The 22246-nt window shown below is 41.0% G+C and overlaps 1 protein-coding gene across 12 annotated transcripts in view; it reads right to left on the minus strand.

Moving 5' to 3' along the window:
- The window catches only part of KCTD20 (potassium channel tetramerization domain containing 20), a 33074-nt gene extending 11521 nt beyond the window's left edge, over positions 1-21553 (minus strand). The window contains exons 1-8 of one of the 12 annotated variants that reach the window (XM_076003395.1): positions 20850-21553; positions 19654-19731; positions 17992-18033; positions 16574-16718; positions 13116-13226; positions 12629-12791; positions 5969-6156; positions 3385-3658 (exon numbers count right to left, since the gene is read on the minus strand). In XM_076003395.1, coding sequence (XP_075859510.1) covers positions 3385-3658; positions 5969-6128 — 434 coding nt within the window. In that variant the 5' untranslated portion in view covers positions 6129-6156; positions 12629-12791; positions 13116-13226; ... (2 more) ...; positions 19654-19731; positions 20850-21553. Of the gene's footprint in view, positions 1-3384; positions 3659-5968; positions 6157-12628; positions 12796-13115; positions 13227-16573; positions 16719-17991; positions 18034-19653; positions 19732-20849 lie in introns of all 12 variants that reach the window. The other 11 variants (XM_012746875.3, XM_012746878.3, XM_076003393.1 and 8 more) reach the window with 11 other exon arrangements.
- Between the last annotated feature and the right edge of the window lie 693 nt (positions 21554-22246).

The raw sequence follows: 22246 nt of genomic DNA on the forward strand, positions 1-22246 counted from the left end.
CATAAGAAATCCATCCTGATAAAAGTAGCCTCCAAAGAATGCTGACTTTTTTTCTAGAACACTGGTTGAAGTCTAGCTGAGAGAGCTATGAATCAAAATAGTGAACAACATGTTGGAAATATAATTCCTTCTATCATCAGTAGAACTTAAGCTCAGAGATATTTATTTAGTAGTGGCATGGATTTTCATTAATCCATTCTCATTCTCAGCTTGTGACTAGTGGCCCACATCTGTAAGCTCACTGGCAAGGCTTATGTATGAGTACTGTATGTAACCACAGGACAGGTAGCCACAAGACAGAACAAACCTAACTCACAGAATTTGTGACCTTGGCCTACTCAGCTGAATGAACCACCTAGATAAAGAACCAGACTCTCCTCTTCATGGGACAACCCATTCCTAGATTCAAAGAACCAGTGTCACCTGAGAATCTATTACCCAGAAAATGCTTGCCTTTCTTCTCTTATGCACTATTTTCAAAGGCAACATATCTAAAAGAGCCAGCCTACACTGAGGAACACGTTTTTTGGGGGTGGAGGGGAGCAGGGAGGGCAGGCAATGGTGGAGATACCAAAACTAAGAACAGGAAGTCAAGCCTGATAAAATAAAGGGCCAATTTGGAAAATGTTTTTTTTTTTTTTTTTTTTTTTTTTTTTTGAGACAGAGTCTCGCTTTGTTGCCTAGGCTAGAATGAGTGCCGTGGCATCAGCCTAGCTCACAGCAACCTCAAACTCCTGGGCTCAAGCAATCCTTCTGCCTCAGCCTCCCAAGTGGCTGGGACTACAGGGATGCGCCACCATGCCCGGCTAATTTTTTCTATATATATTATTTGGCCAATTAATTTCTTTCTATTTATAGTAGAGACGGGGTCTCGCTCTTGCTCAGGCTGGTTTCGAACTCCTGACCTCGAGCAATCCGCCCGCCTCGGCCTCCCAAAGAGCTAGGATTACAGGCGTGAGCCACCGCGCCCAGCCTGGAAAATGTTTTAATGTTCTACTTTCATCTTACTTTATTTTTATTTTTTGAGACAGAGTCTCACTATGTTGCCCGGGCTACAGTGCCGTGGCGTCAGCCTAGCTCACAGCAACCTCAAACTCCTGGGCTCAGGCGATCCTTCTGCCTCAGCCTCCCGAGTAGCTGGGATTACAGGCATGCGCCACCATGGCCAGCTAATTATTTTCTATATATTTTTTTTAGTTGGCCAATTAATTTTTTTCTATTTTAGTGGAGATTGTGTCTCGCCCTTGCTCAGGCTGTTCTCGAACTCCTGAGCTCAAACGATCCGCCTGCCTGGGCTTCCCAGAGTGCTAGGATTACAGGCATGAGTCACCATGCCCGGCCTCATCTTACTTTAGATGTTTGAGTAATATATAGACAGATTTGGTTGTATTTAAAAATGGGTCATTATGAATTTGTAAGTTCAAATATACATATATTTAAATAGCTGTTTTCCATTCAGTCTAGAATTCAGCATATTAGAATGATCCATTCTGACTTCTAGTTTAGTTCAAATTTGTTCAAACTCCTAAGGTTAGATCTCTAAACAGAATAAAAGTAGATGAAAATCCTTAAAAGCCAAACCTACAGGCCGGGCGCGGTGGCTCACGCCTGTAATCCTAGCACTCTGGGAGGCCGAGGCGGGCGGATTGCTCGAGGTTGGGAGTTCGAAACCAGCCTGAGCGAGACCCCGTCTCTACTAAAAATAGAAAGAAATTAATTGACCAATTAAAAATATATATACAAAAAATTAGCCGGGCATGGTGGTGCATGCCTGTAGTCCCAGCTACTTGGGAGGCTGAGGCAGGAGGATCACTTGAGCCCAGGAGTTTGAGGTTGCTGTGAGCTAGGCTGACGCCACGGCACTCACTCTAGCCTGGGCAACAAAGTGAGACCCTGTCTCAAAAAAAAAAAAAAAAAAAAAAGCCAAACCTACAAACACACTATCATTATTATTATTTTTACTCTTATTCCAAGTTGCTCTTCCTCAGGTTAAGGTCTATGGTTGGCTAGAAAAGAGAATCTCTTACCCAGCCCAGGCTAAAAGACTACTTCCTGGACAGTACTCCTCCTTAGCATCTATTTTCATTTCTGAAATTCTAACTCTAAAAATCTGGGGGCTAGAAGAGAGGAGGGTAAGTTTGAATGAAGCAGCACAGAGAGTAGACCATGAAGAATAAAGAGAACATGAAACATGAAAACAAAACAGCTAGATACAAAGCTTCTATTTCAAGCAACCTGAATAGTAATGGAGACATCAGAAAATAACAGCAGAGCATCTATTGCCAAGCACAAAACTGGCAATAGATGGCAGGCAAAATGTTTTCAGTAAAATGGCTTTGTTCTTGTGTCATATGGAACATTTGTCTAATTTTGCTTTTTATTTAAACAAAACAAAACAAAACTTAGGTCTCACCTTACCCCCAGCATCTTTGACCTGTGGAACTCAGAAAAGATTTTTTTTTTGAGACGAGTCTCACTCTGTCACCTGGGATAGAGTGCTGTGGTGTCAGCCTAGCTCACAGCAACCTAAACTCCTGGGCTCAAGTGATCCTCCTGCTACAGCCTCCTGAGTAGCTGGGACTATAGGCATGAGCCACCATGCCTGGCTAATTTTTTCTATATGTTTTTAGTTCTCCAGCTAATTTCTTTCTTTCTTTTCTTTTTTTTTTTTTTTTTTTTTAGTAGAGATGGCGTCTCGCTCTTGCTCAAGCTAGTTTCAAACTCCTGAGTGCTAGGATTACAGGCATGAGCCACCGTGCCTGGCCTGATTTTTTTTTTTTTTTTGAGACAGAGTCTTGCTCTGTCACCCAGGCTGGAGTACAGTGGCACAATCTTAGCTCACTGCAGCTTCCAACCCCTGGCTCAGGTGATCATCCTGCCTCAGCCTCCCGAAGCAACTGGGACTATAGGTGCACACCACCATCCCTAATTTTTTGTTTAAATAGAGATAGGGTCTCACTATATTGCCCAGGCTATGTTGTCATGAACTCCTCACCTCAAGTTATCCTTCCACCTTGACCTCCCAAAGTACTGGGATTATAGGCTCGAGCCACTGCGCCTAGCTGAAAACATTACAGTGAGTTTATAGAGGAGTAGGGAATGAGATTCAGCAGGTTATTTTTTATAGTTCAACTAGATTTTACTTCCTTTGGTAGAGGCTCATTTACTATACTGGCTTTGTAAATGAAATAAGTACACTCCCCCTCACCCAAATCACTAACACACATTAGGCTTTTACCAGCCTGCCCTCCCTTTTGCACAAAGTGAAGGTAGGAAAATGGGCAATGCAATGCTTCTTATCCTCACATCTAATGCAAGATAAACAGCAGATATGTCTATTTATAGAGAACAGAGTGAATCTGGAAGAAAATTATCATCGCTTACCTTCCCAACATGGTATCTGGATGAGCAGTGAAAATTTGTGGATTCACAACAAAACGTGTGCCATCTACAAGAAGCGTCACTTTCTCTGGTGCTTGGAAATGGGAGTTAGTGCCAAAGCCTACACTGCTGTTTCCAAATCTTTCTGGAGCAATAAAGGGTTCATGGTTCCGTTTATTTCCATTTTGGAAGCAAGAGCCTTTGATGTCATCAGGAAGTGGCATTATGTGAGAGAACTGAAGATTTGCTGGCGGAGAGGCAAAGTCAAGTGAAAGGTCTAAAAGAATATACAAAGAAATCAAAATAACTTGAGAGCAAAATACACTGTCTTCTTTAAAACAATAGGTAAACAAACAAAAAACCAAACTTTTAGGTGTTCGTACGCAAAAACTCTTCCCCAAAGCAAGTAAAAAAGAAATAAGAAACAAGACTCATACTAGATCTCCCTCAACTTTTTTCCATGTATGTGTGGGGGTGGGTGAATGAAGGCAGGAATACCCACACTTGAAAATAAAATGATTAAAAATTTATAAAGTGGGCCGGGTGTAGTGGCTCATGCCTATAATCCTAGCACTCTGGGAGGCTGAGGTGGGAGGATTGCTCAAGGTCAGGAGTTTTAAACCAGTCTGAGCAAGAGTGAGACCTTGTCTCTACTATAAAATAGAAAGAAATTAATTGGCCAACTAAAAATATATAGAAAAAATTAGCTGGGCATGGTGGCGCATGCCTGTATTCCCAGCTACTTGGGAGGCTGAGGCAGGAGGACTGCTTGAGCCCAGGAGTCTGAAGTTACTGTGAGCTAGGCTGACACCACGGCACTCTAGTCCGGGCAACAGAGTGAGACTCTGTCTCAAAAAAGAAAAAAAAAATTTCAACATGGTGTTTGCACACCAAGAGCTAAGCTTCCAAGCAATTCACAGGCAAGCTTGTTATAAGAAACACTCTGATCACCAGGACAGGCTTTCACACTTGGGGTGCTGTTCTTAAAAATGAAACAGGAATTAGGCCGGGCGCTGTGGCTCACGCCTGTAATCCTAGCTCTTGGGAGGCCGAGGCGGGCGGATTGCTCAAGGTCAGGAGTTCAAAACCAGCCTGAGCAAGAGCGAGACCCCGTCTCTACTATAAATAGAAAGAAATTAATTGGCCAACTGATATATATATAAAAAATTAGCCGGGCATGGTGGCGCATGCCTGTAGTCCCAGCTACTCGGGAGGCTGAGGCAGAAGGATCACTCAAGCCCAGGAGTTTGAGGTTGCTGTGAGCTAGGCTGACGCCACGGCACTCACTCTAGCCTGGACAACAAAGCGAGACTCTGTCTCAAAAAAAAAAAAAAAAAAAAAAAGAAACAGGAATTAGTAACTGGAATTACTAATTCAGCAGTACTTTAGAATGCTTGATTTTCCCCAACAATGAAGCAATTAAACTGGGTTGATTCCCAAACCCAAGAAAGAAGCCCTTCAGGTTCTACCCTGCTTAATGGGTGAGTAGGAAAAGAGACTCATTGAACAAGTTCTCCCTAATGGTATACTCTAGGCTGGCAGTCACATACTTTTCTGTCAGTTGATAGATATTAAATATATAACACAGCCTCGTCAGAAAGACACAGATTCAAATGCTGGCCTACTACCTCCTAGCAATGTGAACATGGGCAAGTTATCTAAGCTTTCTAAACCTCAGTTTCCTCATCTATAAAACAAGGATAGTGGTTGTAAGGACTAATCTAGAGTATGGATCAGCAAACTTTCCACAAAGAGCCAGAAAGTAAGTATTTTAGGCTTTGTGTGTCACAGTCTCTGCCACTATGTAGCAAGAAAGCAGCCATAGACAATATGTAACAAATAGACATGATGGCTGTGTCTCAATAAAATTTTATTTACAAAAACAGGTGGCCAGATTTGGCCATAGTTTGCCACCCTGATCTCAAAAGTGTATGTAAAGTTCCTACCACAGTGCATGCTCAATAAATGGTAGTTGCTATTATTGTTGCTGTTGTTTTTATTAAAAGTTAAAAAGAACCTAATAGTTTATCAGGAGCTTTCACATCAATTAACTCATTAATCCACCAGCCTTGCAAGGTAGAAAGAATATTAATATCCTTGTTTTCTAGATTAAGAAAGCAGGGCTCAGAAAGATTAAGATCTTATCAGCTAATAAGTAGCTGAGCCAGATTTTGAATATGTCTTCTGCCTCCAAACCTGTGGCTGTTTTTCTTACACCATTACCACCAAGCTGGATATGCTAGACCAATTAAATGAGTGGAGATTTTCTGTGAAGGTCAGCTTTGTATAACTGTGATATGCAGGCTAAGCCAACTGGATTATTTATTTATTTTTTAAGAGACAGGGTCTCACTCTGTTGTCCAAGCTAGAGTGCAGTGGTACAGTCACAGCTCACTTTAGCCTTGAACTGCTGGGCTCAAGCGATCCTCCCACTTTTGCCTCCCCAAGTGCTGTGATTACATGTATGATCCACTGTGCTTGGCCTTGCATGATTTGTTTATATTAAGAACATTCATGCCTTCTGGGAAGAACAGATACTGAAGTGTTAGAAAGACCCCTAAATTAAGTCAAGAGGCAATCACTGTACCTTCATTCCTGGGACCTAGTGGATAAGTAAGACTATGAAGACCAGATGAAGCTAAGCCATTTGTTTCTTTCTCTTGGGCTGCAGCTGAAGTATCATCCACTAGGCAGCTGGCCTCCTGTCGCAATAACCTGTCGCCCTCACTGCTGCGGTGAACATTCATCCTTGGATTCTGTATCCTGAACTGCCTGCTTGATCAGAATGAAATCCGAAAAGACAGGAATATACATGATTTAGAACTCATAAAACAAGTTTCCAAGGAATTCCATGGTATGAAAGCCAATACAGAAAATTGATGGACAGCTCTCATTCTTGTTCTCAGGAAACATGGGCATCTGAAACATTTTTGTGATTTTATATTGAGAAAAATTGGGCTGATTTCAGTGGTCTTTACCAAACCACGAAGAATGCTGATAAAGTTCCTACTAGAGAATAATTTTACGCTTTAACCATAAATAGACATCAAATTCACTGATTTTGGCCACATTCATGATCAATTCTACATATTAAATGGTGGTAAAATAATTCAATGTTGTTTATACCATAGAGACATGGTGGGGGGCAACTGTTCAATTAAAGAAAACCTGCCCATGTTTTTAAAAACTGCCACATACACTCTTCCAACAATTGAGCACCAGGAAATTAAAAACTATCACAACCATAATGCCTGTATAAGAGTCATCTGTGCTTCAAACAAACAAACAAACAAACAAACAAACAAACTTTGGTTTGTAGTGCTCAAGTTCTCCTTTTTATCTTCCCTTTTCTTTCTTTTACCCTAGTACCTTTGCTCAACCCCTAAACTCCACCTCAAAATAATACTGCTATAAGGCTTAATATCCATGTCATCTCTCCTGCAAGAAACGCACAATCCCCATTCCATGAACAACACATACCAAGTGACTGACACGTGCAAGACACTCACTGACCAGGCAGAAGGGAGTACCACACACCTTTCTACTGGGTAATCACAGCCTGCAACTCTCCCATCCTCACCAGCTGTCCTGCTCAAAACATTCCTGAAATTCGCCCTACTTATTAGCATTTTCAGTTTATACTATACTAATTTTCACTTGGCATTCTGCTGGAAGAATCATCTTAAATGACCAGTAATTTGTATGCATATGGATTGCTTGCTTTTAACAATATTTTAGGAAGCAGGAAGTTCACCAACGGTAGAAACACATTTTAATACTCCAAATTTCCAGACATACCAAGCATGTAGTAGGTACCAACAAACATCTATAATAAGCATAATAAATATGTGTAATGTGATTTAAATTTTGAATCCCTTCATAGCCTGTATTAAAATATTTTGAGCACAAGGTTGATTGATCAGTTTACTCTGTTTTCACTTAGATGAAATATAAAAACGACCACTTTGAAAAGAGGGATAAATGCATGTCTGAAAATAAATCATTTTAAAAAAGAGATACTTTCAAGCTGATGAAATCTTTATTCTCATATAATGGGTCTTACAACATAAAGCAAACTGAAGCAATAAAGTGAATGTACTGGCACAAAACCTGCTATGTGGCTACAGCTTTTTCAGGATTACTCTTTCTTAAAGAAAAAACATATTTACATTACAAAAAATGCAGATACATGAAATTGATCTCCAGTGATTGGCAGAGCCACCAATACTTCAAGTTTGACTCAGAAGATGTCAAAATAAAGTCTAGAGAACAAGATGAAGAAGGTCCACAGAAGTAGAAAGAGCATTAACATCCCAAAGAGCATTAACAATCAAAGGGAGTCTGGTTCTTTAGGCTTACCTGGTTTTGAACCATAATGTTCCAATCGAACCATAGCTATTGCTTTCTAGCTGCTCAAGAACTAAGGCTGGCTGCAGTGGCTCACACCTATAATGCTAGCACTCAGGGAGGCCGAGGTGGAAGGATCGCTTCAGCTCAGGAGTTCGAGACCAGCCTGAGCAAGAGCAAGACTCTGTTTCTACTAATAATAGAAAAAAAAAAAAAATAGCCAGGCTGTGGCATGCACCTGTAGTCCCAATTACTCCAGAGGCTGAGGCAGGAGGATGGCTTGACCCCAGGAGTTTGAGATTGCTGTGAGTTAGGCTGATACCATGTCACTCTAGTCCAGGCAACAGAGCAAGACTCTGTCTCAAAAACAAAACAAAACAAAAATACCTATCAGTGAGTAGCAAGTGACAATATAATAATAACAAAAGTAAAGTGCAGGGCCAGGCGCGGTGGCTCACGCCTGTAATCCTAGCACTCTGGGAGGCCGAGGCGGGTGGATTGCTCGAGGTCAGGAGTTCGAAACCAGCCTAAGCAAGAGCAAGACCCCGTCTCTACTATAAATAGAAAGAAATTAATTGGCCAACTAATACATATAGAAAAAATTAGCCGGGCATGATGGCACATGCCTGTAGTCCCAGCTACTCGGGAGGCTGAGGCAGCAGGATCGCTTGAGCCCAGGAGTCTGAGGTTGCTGTCAGCTAGGCTGACGCCATGGCACTCACTCTAGCCTGGGCAATAAAGTGAGACTCTGTCTCAAAAAAAAAAAAAAAAAAAGTAAAGTGCATAATAAATGTAGTACACTTGAATCATCCTGAAACCATCCCTGCCTACTCCCATCTCTAGAAAAACTGTCTTCCACAAAACCAGTGCCTAGTGCCAAAAACTTTGGGGACCACTGGACTAGACTGTCTAAATCACTTCATTTAATCCTTATAATGTAGGAAAAAATAGTTTTGTTATAATGGAATATAGCAAAACATTCCCTTCTTAGTTTGTAATAATAGGGCTCAAAACTCAGTTTAATTTGTATATAGTAAATTAATAAACAGATGTACTTGAAGCTTAGCAGGGTAGGTATCTCCAGTAAGGGAAAAGAAAGTAACTTTATAAGCCAGGTGAGGTGGGTCACGCCTATATCACAGCACTCTGGGAGGCCAAGGTGGGAGGATCACTTGAGCTCAGGAGTTTAAGACCAGCCTGAGCAAGAGCAAGACCCCATCTCTACTAAAAACAGAACAAATTAGCCAGGCTGGTGGCATGCACCTGTAGTCCCAGCTACTCAAGAGGCTGAGGCAGGATTGCTTGAGCTCAGGAGTTTAAAGTTGCAATGACCTGTGATGATGCCACTGCACTCCAGCCTGGGCAACAGAGTAAGACTCTGTCTTAAAAAACACACACACACAAAAAAAACCCAGTAACTTTCTGAACCCTTAACAGACATTTGTACTTATTTTTTATAAGTGATACATGAATATATTGCCTTTTAAGAAAATGCAAACCTTACAGGTAAGGCAAAAAGGACCCTTTGCTTTGATCATCCCCAATCCCAGATACTTCTCCAAGTAACTATCACTATTTGCTTGGTATGAATCCTTTTAGACTTTATTAAAAGGCATTTATATTATACAGATATATTTAAAACACAAACTATATACCATATGCATAATTCTCATTATATAATGTTGTTCTAAACTAATATTGAGAACTATCCATCCATCCATAGTTCAATCCTTTTTAACTGCTGCATAGTATTCTGATCATATCTATGAATATTTGTTTATAACTCAACTATAACAATGCTTCAGTGAACAAGGTCAGAGTGTACTATGAAACTCCAAGAGAGGATACAGTTTGCAGAGATCTGGCCTCAGAACTCCTTTTTACAAGAAATCTTCTCCGGATTATTAATGTTTAATGGCACACCCTTTAAGAAATCACCTAATCCAGCATTTCCCAAAGTCCCCTATAATCCCAGAATGACAAAACAAAAATCTCTTGACCTATGAAACCTAAGGAGTAAACTGACTGACATCAAATTCTTCACTGTACAACAGAGAAGCTGGTTAAACAAAATAGTAAGGGTCTACTCCCTTTCAAGGATGGATCTTTCATTCAACTTTGAATGATACTTTCATTGACTACCATGGTTCAATTCTGTAACCATCCCCCAAATGAATCTTGGTCCTTAGAACAGATCTAAGGGGGGAAAAAGAAATAAGCAAAGCACAATATAGTTCTTTATTGCTACAAAACTATTTTTTGGTCAAGATGACCCTGAAAGTCACAGCAATGCATAATTACAAGAACCAAGGGTTCACCACACCCCCTGGCACTCCTAACCAATAACAGAAAAGACTACTGCAGAAAAGAACCAGGAGATTAAAAATATATTAATACTGGAACTCACACTGTACAGCTGTGGAGCACCAAAAACTTAACATCCAGCAAGCCAGCTCAAGCTTCACTTCCATAAATTAAGCAAAAGTATTTTACACCAAAAGAGCTATGCAAGTATATATTTTATTATTTATTTCACAAGCCTCCATGAAGGCCATTTTGTTAAGTCTTTTTCTTTGAGACAGTCTTCCTTTGTTGCCCAGGCTAGAGTGAGTGCCGTAGCGTCAGCCTAGCTCACAGCAACCTCAAACTCCTGGGCTCAAGCAATCCTCCTGCCTCAGCCTCCTGAGTAGCTGGGACTACAGGCATGCACCACCATGCCCGGCTAATTTTTTCTATATATATTAGTTGGCCAATTAATTTCTATTTATAGTAGAGAGGGGGTCTTGCTCTTGCTCAGACTGGTTTCAAACTCCTGACCTCGAGCAATCCTCCCGAGTTGGCCTCCCAGAGTGCTAGGATTACAGGCGTGAGCCACCACATCTAGCCCATTTTGTTAAGTCTTAATTTTGCTGACCCAGAATAGCAAAATAGTTTATTAGCATCATAATCTCATCTTGGAAAATTTACATAAAATCTTTGATAGAATTATCTCCATATACTCCCTGCACCTAAAAAAGAACACACTGGTTTCTCCCTTGAACGTAATCATCTTGAGTATGAATCCAAAATAACCTCTAGATAATAAATCTATGTATTTTCTCATTTGTAATTTCCCCATATCAATTATTTCTGAAAAAACAAGATATTTACCAGGATCATTGTTCCATTAAGTTTAATATTCTACCATTGAACTATTCATGTTTTAAAAAACTAGTTGGAATGAGGGTGGGTGCAATCAAACTTAACACAGATGTATCTGAAAAGCATAATGCTTTCAGACTGGGCATGATCTTTTAAAACGGCAGCATTCCCTTTCTGTACTTAAGACTATGTACCCACTCTAAGTGGGTGGTGATGATGAAACCGGATGCCACTGAATCTGGTAAATAAACTGAACTACCCTTAACTCACACTCTGTAACCAAATTTAAAAAGTAATTACATCTTTGCCAACCTTCATTCCAAACTGAAAAATCCTAGCCCTTTCAGTCTCTTTACATGAAAATGACTAATTTAATTATTTAATTATAAGAATTTAACTATTTTAATCATTGACCTTAAGCTAGTTCCATTATCATTTTTCCTTTATGCATAATAATGAGAACTCTGCTAATGCTTTCTATTAAACAGGTCTCCCTTTTTGCTTCACATATGCTCTCTGGTGATACCCAGGATTTCTGGGAATAGAAGTTAGTTAAAAAGGGATAAAAGTGGGTTAAGGAGAAATGGACAGGCACAATCTAATAGGTCTATAAGATCTCCTTCTAGGACTATTATTAACAAATAATAAGAGGTCACCATCTTCAAAATGTGTATTTGAAGGGTATATTATTTTAAGGGTATATTTTCCTTAAAACCAAATCCACTGAAGCTTTTTTATCATGGTGCTAATCATTCCCTTTGCATATGTGACCCCAATGTTCCAATCTCAGAAAGAATTCTGTCTTCTGACTATTAACGCTTTCTGATTTTCCTTTTTCCAGATTATTTCTAAAAATGTTAAGTAAAAACACTCCAGTATTAATCTATTTTTTTTTTAAGCAGAGTCTCACTTTGTTGCCCAGGCTAGGGTGAGTGCCATGGCATCAGCCTAGCTCACAGCAACCTCAAACTCCTGGGCTCAAGTGATTCTCCTGCCTCAGCCTCCCAAGTAGCTGGGACTACAGGTGCGAGCCACCACGCCCGGCTAATTTTTTGTTTCATTTTTTTTTGTTTTTTTGTGTGTTTTTTTGTTTGTTTTTTTGTTTTTTTTTTTGAGACAGAGTCTCACTTTTGTTGTCCAGGCTAGAGTGAGTGCCGTGGCGTCAGCCTAGCTCACAGCAACCTCAAACTCCTGGGCTCGAGTGATCCTTCTGCCTCAGCCTCCCGAGTAGCTGGGACTACAGGCATGCGCCACCATGCCCGGCTAGTTTTTTTTTTATATATATATATATATATATATCAGTTGGCCAATTAATTTCTTTCTATTTATAGTAGAGACGGGGTCTCGCTCTTGCTCAGGCTGGTTTTGAACTCCTGACCTTGAGCAATCCGCCCGCCTCGGCCTCCCAAGAGCTAGGATTACAGGCGTGAGCCACAGCGCCCGGCCTTTTTGTTTCATTTTTAGTTGACTGGCTAATTTTTTCTATTTTTAGTAGAGATGGGTCTTGCTCTTGCTGAGGCTGGTCTCTAACTCCAGAGCTCAAGCGATCCTCCCAAGATCCTTCTGCCTCGGCCTTCCAGAGTGCTAGGATCACAGGCGTGGGCCACCACGCCCTGCCAAAAAACTCTATTCTTAACATATCTAAATCTCAGAGTTTTCCTACAATATGTTCCCCAAACCCCAAACTTAAGCCGCTTATATTAGCAAAGAAATAGACGCTTGTTAGTATTTCCACAGGGTACTTCTCCTTTCCACCTACTTGCTGTTTCTCTCAAAGAACACTGGCAGACTGGTAAGACGTGCATGGATACATCTTAGAGATCGCTTGCTGCTTTTCTCCAAAATTATGATCTTCCATTATGACTCTACCTTTTATAATGGTGGCCCCCTGGACAGTTCCTCAGTCTTTCTGTCTCAACTTCCTTACTTGTAAGAGAGGAAAATAACCATTAACCACACAAGCTGTAAGGATTAAAGGAGGTTAACACATTTAAAGTGCTTAATACAATGCCTGGCATACCGAAAGCACTCAATAAATGTTGATTGTTATTTTTCCCACCCCACACTAACACTCTGAGTCTACAAAGAGCTTTTATATGCCTAATCTTATTCAATCCTGAAAGAACCCCAAGAGAGATACTTTAATTATCCTCACTTTACTGTTGGGGGGGAAAATCAAGTCTCAGAGAGGTTAGGCCCTTTCCCCAATTATAACTCAAGCTAAGAGGCAGAGATAGATTCCAAACCTGGGTCCTTGGATTTTCATACTCTTTCCATCCCATCACACTGTTTCCCAAAACCATCTTGTCTTTCATACATTACTGATTCTAGAAGTTATTCTTCCCTCTATTGTTTGTCTGAAATAAAGAGAAAACCAGTATTTTCCAGGGTCACTGCTGCTGAAGTTCTTATCAATTAGGAGTTAGGGAAGTAATGCAGAAATCCAGTGACTGAAACATTATTGGTGTTTCATTGCTCATAAAATTAGTATGTGCTCACTAAAAAAATTCAGTCAATACAGAAAAATATAAATACTTGAAAAATTAACGATGTTGTGGGGAAATCTTTGTACATGTATCTTTGGGCATTTACCCCATTATTTCCTTGGAATAAAATCCTAGAGGTAAAACTGCTGTAGAAAAGGGTAATTTTAAAGGTTTGATATATATTGCCAGACTGACCTCTATAAACATCAATTTACCCTTCCAACAGCATGGAATGTTAACATTCACTGTTTCAGTCTTTCTCATCTTTATCTGATAAATAAGATAGCTCATTTTAATGTGGTCATTTCAAAAGTCATTCATTCTCAATAATACTCTAAAATTTCACCTTTGAGAACCTTAAAAATTTTGGGTGCTAGGGTTAAAACCCATGCTGGGTGGGTACCAGGTGAGAGCAGTGATTTATTCCTATCAAGTTGGTCAGGCTTCACTCGAATCACTGGATGCTTCCCATGACTTGCTCACATCTCCCTAGACTTCTGAGATAATAAGACATGATGACAAGATCACCCACCAGATGAAAGCAAAGCAGGTTCTGGCAGAGATAATAAAACTCAATTATGATACCATTGTTAACACAATCCCAAGTAAATACTGATAATGACCATGTTATTTCTGTAAGTCAAACCTATAGTTTTAAAACACTACAAAGCTTTCCAATCATGCAACTGGATCTTCTGTATTGTCTAAGCACTTATATCAGCTTGGTTTCTTTTTTAATATCTCACAGCTATAGAGAAACTTCTGGTAATCTCTTCAGGTTATCAACATATATACTCAATATATATTTACCAAATGTCTATTGGGTGGAAGGCATGGTGCCAGCACTGACACACTGGATTGAGCAACACGTTCAAGGGCTGGCCCTCAGTTCCCAAGCTAGTTAAGTGGGGATATATGGAAAAGATGTAAGTTAACTTTAGTAAATACAGAATAGGTAGTACATACAGACCAGTGAGTCCAGATTCTTAAGCCTATCCCCTGAGAGTCTGTCTCCATAGGCTTACACTGTGGTCTAGGAATTTGTAATTTAAAAAAGAGAAAAAGCCGGGCGCGGTGGCTCACGCCTGTAATCCTAGCACTCTGGGAGGCTGAGGCGGGCGGATTGCTCAAGGTCAGGAGTTCGAAACCAGCTTGAGCAAGAGCAAGACCCCGTCTCTACTATAAATAGAAAGAAATTAATTGGCCAACTAATATATATATATATAAAATTAGCCGGGCATGGTGGCACATGCCTGTAGTCCCAGCTACTCGGGAGGCTGAGGCAGCAGGATCGCTTGAGCCCAGGAGTTTGAGGTTGCTGTGAGCTAGGCTGACGCCACGGCACTCACTCTAGCCTGGGCAACAAGCAAGACTCTGTCTCAAAATAAATAAATAAATAAATAAAATAAAATAAAATAAAATAAAAAAGAGAAAAAACAACTTCTAAGGCAGTTCTCGTCTGCATTCAGGTTTGGTTGGGGATCATTAACATAGAATTTTAAAAATTCTTATTAGAAAATCACCCCTAGCTACTGTGGTTGGGAAAAGGAAGTCTTCATAAAAGAAAAATCTGAGCTGGGCTATAAAGTATAGGTAATATTTTCTCCCCAACTTTTTATGTTGAAACTTTTCAAATCTATATGAAAATTGAAACATTATAATTGGTACTTTTATACCCATTACTCAGATTCATCAATGATCATCCTGCTTCACATCCTGCACACACACTCTCTCTATATATATAGATAGATGCAGTTGTCCCTCCTTATCCAAGGTTTCCTGTGGTCCAAAAATATTAAATAGAAAATTCCAGAAGTAAAAACGATTCATCAGGCCAGGTGCGGTGGCTCACACCTGTAACCTAGCACACTGGAACCTAGCACACTGGGAGGCCGAGACAGGTGGATCATTTAAGCTCAGGAGTTGGAGACCAGCCTGAGCACAAGTGAGACTCCGTCTCTACTAAAAAAATAGAAAGAAATTAGCGGCCGGGTGCTGTGGCTCACGCCTGTAATCCTAGCTCTTGGGAGGCCGAGGCGGGCAGATTGCTCAAGGTCAGGAGTTCAAAACCAGCCTGAGCGAGACCCCGTCTCTACTATAAATAGAAAGAAATGAATTGGCCAACTGATATATATATAAAAAATTAGCCGGGCATGGTGGCGCATGCCTGTAGTCCCAGCTACTCGGGAGGCTGAGGCAGGAGGATCGCTTGAGCCCAGGAGTTTGAGGTTGCTGTGAGCTAGGCTGACGCCACGGCACTCACTCTAGCCTGGGCAACAAAGTGAGACTCTGTCTCAAAAAAAAAAAAAAAAAAAAAAAGAAAGAAATTAGCTAGACAATTAAAAAATATATATATATATATATAAAATTAGCCAGGCATGGTGGTACATGCCTGTAGTCCCAGCTACTTGGGAGGCTGAGGCAGGAGTATTGCTTGAGCCCAGGAGTTTGAGATTGCTGTGAGCTAGCTGATGCCACGCACTTTAGCCCAGGCAAGAGTGAAGACTCTGTCTCAAAAAAAAAAAAAAAGAAATAGTATATATAAAAAGTTCCTAAATGTTACAACATTCTTTTCAAACATAGCAATTGTTTTCATCCTTAAAGTAAATCAAATCTAAACCAGTTACTCAAGAACATATTTTAAATGAGAACAAATTAATCTGCTGAGATTCTTTAATGTCAAATTACCAAAAACATCACATTCTAAGTCCAGATGGACTTCAACTTTATTGATTTAACACACATTTTATATATTGTTTAAATACTTTATAAATATTTAATACTCAAAAAACTTTATAAAGTAGGTGCCATTACCCCCATTTTACAGATAAGGAACTGAGGAAAGAGGACGTTGAGAAAAAGTTCCCACAGTCACACAGCTAACCAGTAGTGGAGCCAGGCTTCCGGCATCATAGTTTATGCTGTTTACCATCATGCTATGCTCTCTTCTTATAGGTCTGATTCACACCTTTCTGTGCTCATAATGAACATACCTACCACCTTTTCTGTTTAAATAATTGCTACAAAAGGACCTCTAAATCAGTTACCTCCAGATGGGGGTTGGTTTTATAATCTGAGTTCAAATTAAGATTTTACCTAATTCTGCTATAACTTCTTTCAACTTTATTACCTAAAAATTGGATAAAATTTTATAATTTCCACATAAAGTGCTACATCTTTTGATTAGATTTAATTAGTTAAGGTCATTCTAATGATACCTTTAGCAAGGAACAATCCAAAGCACACAATAGGCCAAGCAAAGCTCATGACTCTTAAGAAAAGACATGTCAACATATGGTAGAATCTCCAGGATGAGGTCTCCAAAATCCAGGATACTCTTCTGTTTGCTATTAACTGAAACTCCTAAAGAAGAGATATGCAGGCTTTTAAGGATAATTCAGTGACAAACTTCTAGTAAATCCAAGGAAGATTCTATTAACAATAACATTTTTAAAGGCAGTACAATTAAAAAAATAAAAAGTGCATTAGGCTATTTTATAGAAAAGAGCTAAGTGTTCGTACGGCAATAAAAGAGCTGAAGGCTTGAACAATCAGTACTAGAGCAAGAGAACATGTAGAAAATTCTGGAGACAATTCAAAATCACTCTGTCAGAAGATGGTGTAAAAAAGGTCATCTAGTTCAAGGACCAATGATAATCAGTGTAAGTTTTCATGCATTCTTGGAAAAAATGGGGACATGTAGATAATGTAACACACAGTATTATCTGAGTCCTAAAGCACTTGACTTTTTTTTTTTTAATTGCGACAGAGTCTTGCTCTGTCTCCCAGACTACAGTGCAGTGTGTCGCCATAGCTCACTGCAACCTCTAACTCCTGGCCTCAAGCAATCCTCCCACCTCAGCCTCCCAAAGTGGTAGGATTATACACCAGGAGTTCAAGGCTGCTGTGAACTATGATGATGCCACTGCACTCTAGCCTGGGCAACAGTGTGAGACCTTGTCTCAAAAAAACCCCAAAAACCAAACATACAAAAAAAAAAAAAAAAGCCAACAACAATTCATTGTAACTTTCCTCCATAATTTTAATAACACTAATTTATATTCATATATGAAATTCAAATTTCATTCATATTTATTACTTTGTCTGATCCTTACAACCTTCTATGTGAAACAGAAGTTTTGAGCCTAGGATCTCCGAGCTAGGCAGTAACAGAGACAACTAGAAGCAAATCCTCTGGCCTGGGTCATAGTTCTTTATACTACATCCCAAAGTTTTCCAAAATTTTAATAAGGCTCCCCTGCCTTGGTAAGCACAGAGACAAAGTCTACTTTATATCTATCTTTACCATAAAACCTTAGAATTTCAAATAGTGGAAAGACCAATCTAAATTTAAATAAAATGGGTATTTTGGCATGGTTCTAAGCACTTTATGTGAATTAACTCAATCCTAAAAGTCTTTTGAGCTAGGTACTATTTCATAGACATAGAAGGTAATGAGTACCTTATACAAGCTAGTAACTGGAGGAGGCAGGATTTGAACTCAGGCAACACTGACTACAGAGCCCACATTCTTAACTACTACCCAATGAAGTATAACTAGGACACTATCAAGCATATATATTAATGGCATTGAAGTCAGGTGGACTTAAATTTGAACACAGGCTTAGCCACTTACTATGATTTTGGGCACTCAATCTCTGTGTCTTAGATTCTTCATCTATAAAATGGAGATAATTAGATGAGACAATGATATAAAACCATTTAGTACAGTGTCTGGTACATAATGTATACTTGGTAAGCCCTATTACTATTTTTATTTCTACTACTTTTATAAATATACAAGAACAATCCAACACTGTCTAAAATTGGAGACTCCAAGCTAAAAGATCAAATGGCCTTCTTCTTTCATCCATACTTCTTTCCTTCCTACTATTCCAGAAATACATGTAGTATGCCAACAATCTAACTTCCCACAACTAAGAAATAAATGAGGTTAGTAGTTAGATAGATCAGTCTTAAATTCTACCACAGAGATACCTAGAAATATCTAATAACTCTGGTAAGGCATCAGTATACTTATGATGACAACTTCAAAAGATTCTGGATATTGCTCAAGCATCTAACATCTAATAACAAATCACTTAAGTATTTACCTAAACCTTTACGGAATCTTTTTTAAAATACTGTGTTCATAACATCTCTTGGGTTTTATAAGATAGCTATCTGCTCACTCTTATTTGTCCTTTCACTTATTTCAAATCTAAAAGCGTTCCTTATATTAGTATTCCTACTCTTCATGATTTATATGGTTGCATCATATTCTGTTTCAATCTCCATCTTTCCAGATAAGATAAAATTGCTTTTGTAGTCATATGAAAGTCTCTCCATCTTCTTCATCTACTCATAATTTCTCTGGACCTTTTCCATTTTTGAAGCATTTTTCTTGATATGATTTAGTGGGAAGAGCATTGGGCTAGGAGCCAGGAATCCTCATTGTCACCTCAGCTCTAAGATTATCTGAAAGATGAGAGGATTGCACTCAATAAGTTTGAAATAATTTCCCTTATATCTCTAAGCCTCATATTTCCATAACTCTGGGTCTTCCAACTAGAAATCACTGTTTTCCAACAATTCCCCTCAATTTTTTACTCCACTTAGCCAAGGAAGGGCAAGGTCAGATTAGGGGTTAGAGGAAGACACAATAATCAGGAAGCCCAGGGCTACAGAAGGAAAGACATGACATCTTGTGAATCAACAGAAAAATATCCATTAATAAGAGAAATGAAACACCAAAAAGATACCAAGACAGGAAAAAAGAAACACATGGCATAACTCTAATCTCATTTCTACACATCTATTTGAAGGAGGAATAAGAAATAGAACCCCCCCTGCATTTCCCCCCTTGAATAAAAAGAAATAGAAAAAGCTTTTGGCAGCAGTAGAGGTTATTCAGCCCTCATTTCTGCCTCAAAGAAGCAATGCAACTCTATGCCATATTTGCAATGTTGTTGATAAAATGGCCTACTACAGTGCTTTGCACAAAATAGACATTACTCAGATATTTGGTGACTGAATTAATGTCCAGCTGAACTGAAAGCCCTTATAAATACTGGTACTGTTATATCTCAGACAATTTGAGAGCTCAAGGCCATGGGAACTGGCTACCTTGGGTCTATGGGGGAGTGAGCTGGGAGGGGGGAGCCTGGGCATTGCTTAAGCTCTGGTGATACTGGAAGCAGCCCTCAGAAGGAAAAAGGACAGATTAATCAGGCCTAGGCTAACTCTAAACCACCACAGCAATGGCAATATCACAATATGTATGAAAGTCATGTCCTACCCTGGTGTCAGATTCCAAGAAAGCACTATCTTTCCTCACATTGTCTTCAAGAGAGTCAGGGTTTCTTGGCCTATATGACTGGTTGGAGGCAGAGGATGAATAAGTCATCAAAGGGATAAGGGAATTGGGTAATTTTAAAAATTTCCAGTAAAAATGACTTATTGGGTACAATGTACACCATTCTGGTGACTGGTATACTAAAAGCCCTGACTTCCACTGTACAATTCCACCACTATATAATTCATCCATGTAACAAAAAACATTTGTACTCCCTAAATCTATTTAAAAAAAAAAAAGCCCCCCAAAATCCTAGCCCAGCCCAATGGTGGTGTTTCTCAAAGTATGGTCCCTGGATCACCAGTAATAGACCAAGGGAGGGGGTGCTTGCTTAAATGTGCACTCAGGGACCCATCACAGATCTTTAGAATCAAATTTCTGGAAGTGGTGCTAGGTTACTGCAACTTTATTATTAAGGAGCAACCTTATGTTCTAGAACTCTGGCCCACAGAATTTTTTAGGGGATAGGGGAGTTGAGGGTGAAGTCCTTTCTCTGACTCTGGATTTGTCACATCGAGTGATATCACTACAACACTCTGTTTTGGGGACCACTAAAAAACCACCTCAATTTCTCAGGTAACAGTTGCACAGATAGTGGTTTAATAGCAAACAGGAGTGGCTCACGCCTGTAATCCTAGCACTCTAGGAGGCCCAGGCTGGAGGATGGCTTGAGCTCAAGAGTTGGACATCAGCCTGAGCAAGAGCAAGAGCAAGAGCCCATCTTACTAAAAATAGAAAAAATAAGCAGGCACGGTGGCCCGCGCCTGTAGTCCCAGCTACTCAGGAGGCCCAGGCAGGTGAATCGCTTGAGCCCAGGAGTTTGAGGCTGCAGTGAGCTGTGATGGCGCCACGGCACTCTAGGTACTCTATCGGTACTCTATCGGAGTCTTGCCCTGTCTCAAAAAAAAAAGGGACTTGGAAATATATTTTCATAAGCTGGTTAAACAGTTCCTTCACAGCTTTGCTTATCACGTCAGCTTTTTCACTGGATTCTCATTTTTAAATAAATCAATTCAACCTAGGAATTTTCTGAAAGAATCACAAACTCCAAAATACAAGTTTTCTGATAGTCAGAATTGGCCTCGTAAACCTGTAGACACTGCTACAGAAAGTAAGGATTTTATTTAAAAGCGAATTACCGGTTAAGGATCTCTGTGGCACTCAGAGCCGCCGAGGAGAGGCGGTAACTTGTGGGCGGCGGGGAAGTCTCCGGAGCAAGGATGAAAAGACCGAGCAAGAGGCGCTCTGTGCTCCGAGGTGAGGAGGAAGTGCCACGACCACCCGGCGTACCGGATGCAGTCAGTCGCCAGAACCAACGCGCCCGGCCGCGTTTTGCAGAGGACACTCCCCGGCTCGTCCCGGGTCTCCGGGCGGATGGCACGAGCCGCCGGAGGCCTGCGGACAGCAGTCAAGTTAGACTTCAGCCGTCCCCGGGACTGTGTTTACAGTCTCGGCAGCGTGTGACCTCCCTTCCCCGACGGCCAGACTTCACCCTCAGCACGAAGGCAGGCGCCGGTCGCCCATCTGCCGGCGTTCTCCTGGCGCCGAGTTCGCTCCCGCGGCCTTTCGATCCGGGGGTCCGGGCCGCCGCGGGCGCCCCGAGGAGACACCACTTGATCACAAAGGCGGGACTCGGGCCACGCCCGCCGCCGCGCTCGCCCTCCCGGGGCTTCGCGCCTGAACCCGCGCCTCCGCTTACTCGCCGCAGCCTACAGCGCTCCAGCGCTCCGCGCCGGATCCGCCGGGAAGGCGCGCGCAGGCCGCGCCGCCACCAGCCGCCGCGGGGACCGGCCTTGCCGCAGCGGCGCGCGCCCCCCCGCCCTGGCCGGCGCGGCCACGCGGCTGAGTCACCCGGCGCTTCAAGTTAAGAGTCCCCTCCGCGCGGGGCACGCCGGGAAGGCGCGGGGGGCTCCCGCCCGGGGCCGACCCGTGGGGGGCGGAGGGGGGCGCCCCACTCCCTGCCCGTCCGCGCCGGCACGGGAGGACGCGCTCTGCCGGGGTCCACTCGGGTTCCGAGCCGCGGATACCCTCTCTCAATTATTAAAGGTCTAAGACGGAAAAGTTAGTTGTTTTCTGAATTGTAAAGTGAGCTCCTGCAGCCCCAGGACAGCGAATGCTTACAGAAAAACGTGGAGCCCGGTCCACCCGTACATTCGGGGCACTGTCTGTAAGAATCCTGGAGCTCCTTAAACGCATTTTGCTTGAAAGCGCCTATCCTGGATATGCTTTTTGGCCAAAAGAAAGGAAAAAGCCTCACATTTTCGTCAAACTTTGATTCATGAAACTAGCTCTTACAGCAAAGTTGAATTACAAATTTTAAATCAACCAGAAGCAAATTATTGGAAAACTGGCTATGTAAAATATTTCCACACACACACACACACACACAAAGAAAAATAGCATCAGTTCTTACTGTTATGGTTTCTAGTGGCTTTTGTACTTTCAAAAATTACGTTAATTAAATATTTATTCTGATTACGCAAGCTGTGCTATTTTTAAATTGTTGAAAGCCATGTAAACTAAAAGCATGATTTTT

The sequence above is a fragment of the Microcebus murinus genome, chromosome 5 (assembly GCF_040939455.1).
Source record: "Microcebus murinus isolate Inina chromosome 5, M.murinus_Inina_mat1.0, whole genome shotgun sequence".
Classification (NCBI taxonomy): domain Eukaryota; kingdom Metazoa; phylum Chordata; class Mammalia; order Primates; family Cheirogaleidae; genus Microcebus; species Microcebus murinus.